At 42.0% G+C, this 7,485-nt stretch overlaps 1 protein-coding gene across 1 annotated transcript in view; it reads right to left on the reverse strand.

Moving 5' to 3' along the window:
• The window catches only part of DHX15 (DEAH-box helicase 15), a 133,204-nt gene that overhangs the window by 53,069 nt on the left and 72,650 nt on the right, over positions 1 to 7,485 (reverse strand). The window contains exon 6 of the mRNA XM_019525825.1: positions 2,221 to 2,388. Within this exon, the coding sequence (XP_019381370.1) occupies positions 2,221 to 2,388 (168 nt within the window). The remainder of the gene's footprint in view (positions 1 to 2,220; positions 2,389 to 7,485) is intronic.

Consider the following 7,485-nt stretch of genomic DNA (forward strand, 5'->3'; position numbering starts at 1 on the left):
AAAACCACTTAATTAGTACAGTAGTAGACTGGTCCAGGAACAATGGGTAAAGTGGGTGACCAGGGTGTCCATGGAGACTTGCCTAGGACCCCCATGGACAGGGTGCCTCAACTGGGTACATGGGATGGTGCTGTGGGTGGGCAAGGAGTGGCATACCGGAGCAGGACTGGCAGGTGGGGCAGTGACAGCATAAGACTAGGGCCCAGCACAGAGCAGGGATGCATCCCCAGCACAGCCCTGGCCCCGTGCTGTCACCGCTCCGTAATCCTGGCCCTGCTCACCCCACTGACAGACAACTCCCCACACACTCCTAGCCCCATCCACCTGGCCAAGCACACCTTGTCTGCTCTCTTCCCTTCCTATCTTCAGGATCCTGAACTCAATCATCTTGTGCTGAAGTCAAGGTATATCATGTCCACTGCTTTCCCCGCATCCACATGGAAGGCAAATCAGATTGGTCAGGCATGACTTTCCCTTGGTGAAACCATGCTCCTCCAAGTGCTTAGAAACAGATTCCTTGGTGACTTGCTCCATATTTTTTCTAGGGACTATAGTAAGGCTGACTGGACTGTTGTTCCCTGGATCCTCCTCCTCTCTTTCTTAAAGATGGGCATTATATTTGTCCTTTTCCAATTGTCCGAGACTTCCTGCAACGAGTTTTCAAAAGATAAGGGCCAGTGACTCTGCAATTACATCAACCAACACCTTCGGCACCCTCAGACATGATGAATTCAGCCCCATGAATTAGTACACATGCAGCTTTTTTAAAATAGTCCCTAACCTGTTCTTTCACTACTGATGGCTGCTCACCTTTCTCCCAACTGTTCTGTCTGGTGCAGCAGTCTGGGAGCTGACCTTGCCTATGAACACAAAGGTAAAACAGGCATTGAGTACTCCAGCCTTTTCCTCATCACCTGTCACTAGGTTGCCTCTCCCATTTAGTAAGGGACCCACACTTCCTCTTGTTGCTGACATGCTTATAGAAACCCTCCTGTGTTATCCTTCATGTCCCTTGCTAGCTGCAACTGCAATTGTGCTTTGGCCTTCCCAATTCCATTTCTGCATGTCCAAGCAACATCTGAATACTCCTTCCTAGTCATCTGTCCAAGCTTCCACTTCTTGTAAGCTTCCTATAAATTCATCAGGGGGGACAGCAAGAAATAGGAGATGCCCTGTTTACCAGGACACCCCTTATAGTAACCAGGAACAACAGCCACAAACTGAAGGAGAACAGATTTAGGTTAGACATCAGGAAGAACTTTGTTATGGTAAGGGTTGCCAAAATCTGGAATGGGCTCTTCTCTCCTCCCTTGGGGGTTTTTAGGAGGAGGCTAGACATGCACCTGGCTGGGTTCATCTCACCCCAGCACTCTTTCCTGCCCAGGGCAGAGTCCCTTCCAACCCAAACATCTATGAATCTGACAGTACACTTTTTGCTCATCATAGCCCACACCTTTCTTATCTAAAAAAGCCAGCAGACCTTGCCTTGAAAATAACAGATTTGGTTTCTGATGAGAGCTAATTCCAGAATCAAATGTCCCCTAACTGAAAATCAAGATAAAGCAAGCTTTTGACCTTTTGCTTCATGAGAGATTTCTGTCTTCTCTAAGCTCAACTTAGGACACCTGCATTATGGTTTCACAGATGCACCACCCCAATCTCCACACCAAACACTGTTCCCAAAGCAGGTTGGGCCCAGCATGTATTGGATGCTTAGAGCCGGAATTGAGAGCACCCAGGACTCATCCTTCCCCACCTCACCAAGTAAGTGTAAAACCAGTAAGGTGGCCAGTCCCTTAACTAGTCATCCTGCCTGCATTTCAACAAACAGGATTCTTAGGGTCCAGTATTTCACAGGATTTGATCTGCCATGGGAAAGCATTTTTGATTCAGAGTTTTAATTTTAAACCATTCAGAGCTTTTACAGGTTAAAAAAAAAAAGTGCTCTGAATAACATGTGTAAACGAAGTCAGTGGATACTATCATACACTGATATAATTTGAACTCTTGACATTATTAAGATCTTAATTTGAGAAATATTTGACAAAGAAATATTGTACAAAACTGCTACCAAATACGATTTAGACCTAATTTTCTACTTATAGCCATCCAAATGTATTTAAGACTAATAGCTGAGACGCGTTATATTTAATTACCACTGCAAGTACTGTGATACGTTGGAGACTGTCAAAACACAAAACATTTTGCTGACATTGATACCTTTCTTCCTATTGCTCCATTTTGTTTTTTTGGAGGGGGAGGCTCAAAGATCCTTTGTTGCTGCTGTGGTGGAAGAGTGGAATATAATGGAATGATTTTGATATCACCAACTTCGGGACCCAAATCATCAATTTCACGCTTTATTCTCTTACAGGCTTCATCAATCTCCTATAAGACAAAGGCAAAACAAAGGCAGAGACAAAGGTTAAAAAAAACAAACCATGAAAACCAAAGTATTTTATTTAAGAACTCTGCATGACAATTAAGTTATGTCCAACCAGACAATAAAAACAAGCCTGGGTGTTTGCTGAATTTCTAGTGAAGTTTCCTCAACAGTCCAAGATACCGTAACTTTTACACTCTAATGAACATATAACAACCTTATTTACATTCAACACCCTTTTTCTTTTAGTCATGTTTTCTAATTAATTCTCTACAAATTGTACTAAAATTGAAATCTTTCACCCAGGAATATTAAAATGCACTCATGACCTTTTCAATTTTCACAATCGAAAGGAAATTGATGTGCAAGATATTTTAAATAAGCCAATTAAGCTTTAATGTCACGTATCACTAATGCAATTATATGGAAGATTTGCTTCATTGTACCTAATGAGAACAAACACCTTTACAGTATAAACATGGATGCTCAAGAACCAGACTTAACTCCATCCTGCATTTTTCTAAAATTCCCCCGAACTTAAGAAAAAAATGCATCAATAAACTACTCCAAATTAAAGCTAGGATGTATCTTGTGGATTTCTATCATAAGATTACCCACATAATCTGACACTACAGATTGCATCACAATGAGCTACTGAAAATATTTAACCCTATCCATTCACTTACAACTCAGTTTCATTTCAGAAATGAGCTGCATGTAAAATAAGGGACCTCTAGTTATACAAATGATTGATTAAAATGGAGAAGTACCACAGCAAAATTTTAAGCCAGTAGCTAATACACTAAAATTCTCAGACTAGAAACTACAATGCCTCCTACTGGCTTTACTGAAAAGGGTACTATTAACCATAGAGAAATCTGCAAACAGCCCATCACTGCCTGCCCCATTACTCTGTCCCTGCCCCCCTATCATTGCAGGCAGCAGGGGGAAGAATTTAAGATGCTCCTCCAATAATTAGATTCTATACATAGAAAATAATACATTTATAAGTTTTCCATACATAGAATCCAATTATTGAGGAGTTGCCGCCTTAAATTCAGGCTTGTCTTGTATTTGGGTAGATGCATAAATTCCTCTCAACTATAATCTTTGAAAAAACATCCTTTTAACTAAAAAGGTAAGCAGGTAAAAATTATTCATCAGCATAAAGAAAAATAAACATATTGCAGTTATAGCTTTAAATGAAACTTATGATAGATAACTCTGCACTAAAGTGTTTTTAGCATACTACTGGTCAACAGTGGCTCAATACTTATGACTCCAACATGAACCGATTATTTTACAGTATGGTTAATGCCAATGTAGACCCAACAAAACACAAACTTTGCTGGCTTGCCTGCTTTCTTTTGACAAAGTACCATTTGGTAACACAGACCTTAGATCCAGATACGTTATAAATTCAAGTGCACCAAGTACTTATGATGATTTTTTTCCCCAACAAAGGTAAACTTTACAAACAAATCAAGTATTTAGCTTGCTTAAATGCCTTGAAGAATCTGGACTGAAATGCCCCTATTGGTATTGTCATAAAAGAATAAATTCAAGCCTACATCAGCAGTTGGCAACTATTTTCCAGAGTCAGGCCAGAATGGTCCAGCATGAACCCAAGACTGGTGCTAAGACTTGGCCGCCTGCTTCTCCTTGCTGCCTGGCTGCGGTGCAGAATGGGTGAAGCTCCCACTGCCTAGCAGTGTGCAGTGTGATGTGGCATGGACAAAGCCCCCCACCACCGAAGACCAGCTGAACAAACTGGATCTGATGGTTCCACAGAACGTAGGCTGCTTTCCCTTGCTCTAAATGTTAGAAATAGGATATATTGAAGAACCTGAAGCAACTTAGCCCCCGCATTCCTCTAAACTTGCATGCATGCTTACCACAAAAAAAAAAAAAAAAAAATCTACAGAATTTGATGGTTGGACAATCCCATTACAAATATTTAGTGTCTGACTGTTGGATTTCTGAATATATTGCTTTGTGCGCGTTAGAAGTACAAAATGTGTACTTTGCAGCACACCCTGAACACCACCATGCTAACTACCAATATTCCATAAAAGGAGATGCCAGAGGCTATGGTGAGAAAGCCCTGCAGCTGCTCAGAGTACAGAAAGCTCCATATCAATTGCTGGAATCTCACGGCTAACTGGATATTTAAGCTTGAGCATAGAATAGACAGTCTGTCAGCGAGCCTCAAACAGACAACCAGCGCAGACCTGGTGTTGTGTTTATAGCCACCCATATCTTCTCAGAGAGAGCTCTAAAATTATATTCAGACACTCCAGCTGGTACAGAAGTAGCCCTAATTCATTAAAAGAGTCCAGCCTGGAGATGAAAAATGTAAGACCACAGCTATCACTTCCCAGTGGACTGCTCACATGGCAGTTAGGAAAAAGAATGCAATGCACCAAGAATGACTGCTGCCAGTCTAAGGCCCCTGGCAGATGTTGTAATAATGGTGCCATTGCCATCTGATAATGGATTTACGTCCCAGCCCAAACGCTGCGTCCTGCCATGATGTGCATTTAGGGTGGGGCATAAAATTCCTTGTATCCCAACTGCACCACTGTGGGGCTGCTCCCAGACCCTGGGGCTGCCCCGTGCTCAATCCTGACACTCAGCTGAGAATGAAGCATGTCTTGTTCCAGACTTGAAGCAGCCTCCAACTGGATTCTGGGGATATGGGTTGGGCTATGCAAGGCCAAAACTGACAATCACTGGATTGCTGACACTGGCCCCAGACAATCCTGGGTAAGGTTCCAGGACCAGGACCAGCTGATGTTGACAATCAGCTGATTGCTGGCATGGGTTGGGGAAGTCCCAGCTGCAAAACACCTTAAGCAACACATTCTGTTTAAGGCACCATACAAACCTACCATAAAAATGTTCTACATTATATGTGGGACATCTTTGTGAATGGTTTGCCATTTTATGGAGCATAAAATGTAGTTCCTGCCAACAGCCAAAAAGAATAATGAATACAAAAAGAGACCTCAGAGTTATACACCATTGTGATAAAATAGTAGAGCTTCACCACCAGAGGGCACACTATTTCTCCAAATGCTGCCCTCTGCCAACAAACACTATTTTAGTTTTATCTACAGCTACTTTAACCAAAATTGCTACTTCTCCCAGCAGCAAAATTTAAACTTAAAACCATTCAATTCAAACCTCTGAGCAGAAGTGACTTCTGAGGGAGAACAAAGTGCCTTTCTGAAATTTTATTCTCATGTATATGAGCAAAAACACCACAAATATCAAAAACCACCAAAAAAGCATTAAGAATTCAAAACCAAACATTCAGAAAATGGGCTCCTGAGCCCATAACTATCTGGAAAGCATGGCAGACAAGTTGAATATACAATCTTTTACCCCCCTGAAGATTCCTACCCTTTCCCTTCTTTTCATAATTCTAGAAACTGGTACCTAAACTTTATTACTCTGGGTCTGCAAGACAAACTCCTGAAACGATTATACACACATAAGCAAGACAAGATGAAATTAAGCTTCTGTGGACCCCTTGTTGCAGTGAGTAATCATTATTTAGAATGAGTTTGTCACGGGCCTCTTACAAGACCAGATAAAGTCAGAGTATGATTTGAAAAATAGCTTGTGATCAACAAAATCTCCCTAGAGTACACACTCAACAAAGCAGTGAAGGATGCAAGGATTCCAGTTCATCTTAAAGTTCTAGGAAATCCTTAAAATGTATGCATGTACCCATAAACAAGCAGTATACTTTATTTTCACAGAACCCATCATCAGGATTATCTGTGGTGCATCTGAAAGTTCATTGTGCATGTTGAAAGCAACTTTCACAGACTTGTATCATAACTTAGCTACATGTAAATCAAATTTCCACCAAAATACTCAAACAAGTGGCCCAAGCAACACGTACTACCACAGTCTGAAGCTTGCACAGCAGACAGTCCCCAAGTGCCAAGAAGTTTAACAGCCGTGGTCTAGAAAGTCCAAGTTTACCCTGCCTTCTACCTAATCATCCAAGTTCTACTGAGCTACCACAGCTTAGTCTGTAAAAACAGTAAGTGAGCAAGATGTTAAGTTTAAGAATATTTTTTTGCGACGGCATAATAATTTGGGGTAGTTCTCCATGTACAACTAAATATTTTGTATCCATCTCAATCTAAATGCTTATAAAAATAATTTACCTTCATTCTATTTAGAAACAACATCAAGGCAAATTTTTAAAAAAATGAAATCAGGTACCAGTAAGTAAACAGTGTAGGCAGATCAAGAAAGGGGAGAGTGGGGAGGGAGGTAAAAGTAAAGGGCATCGTGGACCAGGCTGGCCAAATTCCTGGTCCTTCTAACCACCCAAGAGCTGCAGCTTCAGAGATGCACCTACCCACAAGTCAGTGATAGGGACACAGTACTTCAGCTCAAAAGTTTGTTTTTAACTGGCTTACAATAAATAAGCAAGAACTGCAGAATGTTCAAAACATAGCCATAAAGAGCTACACCCTGTACAGAAAGGATTGAGTAGGGAAGGAAGGTACAGTTGTAGCTCTCTATGCGAGGAAGCAGTACACCTCCTTGGAGGCCAATATCGGCTCCAAAGAAAAGTGGCTCAAAACCCTCCGAGTCAAACTACGGGGTCAGGGGGGCTTCAGTGAGAGACTTAACTGTAGGTGTATACTACAGACCACCAAACCAGGGGGAGGAGCTTGATCTGGAGTTCTCTCAAGCCACATGTGCACAGGACATGGTCATCACGGGCAACTTCAATTAGCCGAGTTTTCTTCGCAAGAGATGTCTGGGTAAGTCGGGTCAGTTGGATTACTTCCTGACCTGTATTGAGCAGCTCTACCTGACTTAGGAAGTGCATGGGCCAACCAGAGGTAACGCTCTCCTAGACTTGGTCTTGGCCAAAGGAAACTATCTGGTGAGCAACTTGAACATAGAGGGTAGCCTGGGCAACAAAGACCATGAAGCCATCACATTCACTGCCAGTCACAAGGAAGGAAAATCAGCCAGCAGGTTCAAAGTTTTGGGCTTCAAAAAAAGCAAATTTCAACAGGCTCAGGGCAATAATGGGGGGGGGGGGGGGCCCGGGGCCAAAGGGGAAA

Source organism: Gavialis gangeticus, unplaced genomic scaffold (genome assembly GCF_001723915.1).
Source record: "Gavialis gangeticus isolate Ggan-Ray unplaced genomic scaffold, GavGan_comp1, whole genome shotgun sequence".
NCBI classification, from domain to species: domain Eukaryota; kingdom Metazoa; phylum Chordata; order Crocodylia; family Gavialidae; genus Gavialis; species Gavialis gangeticus.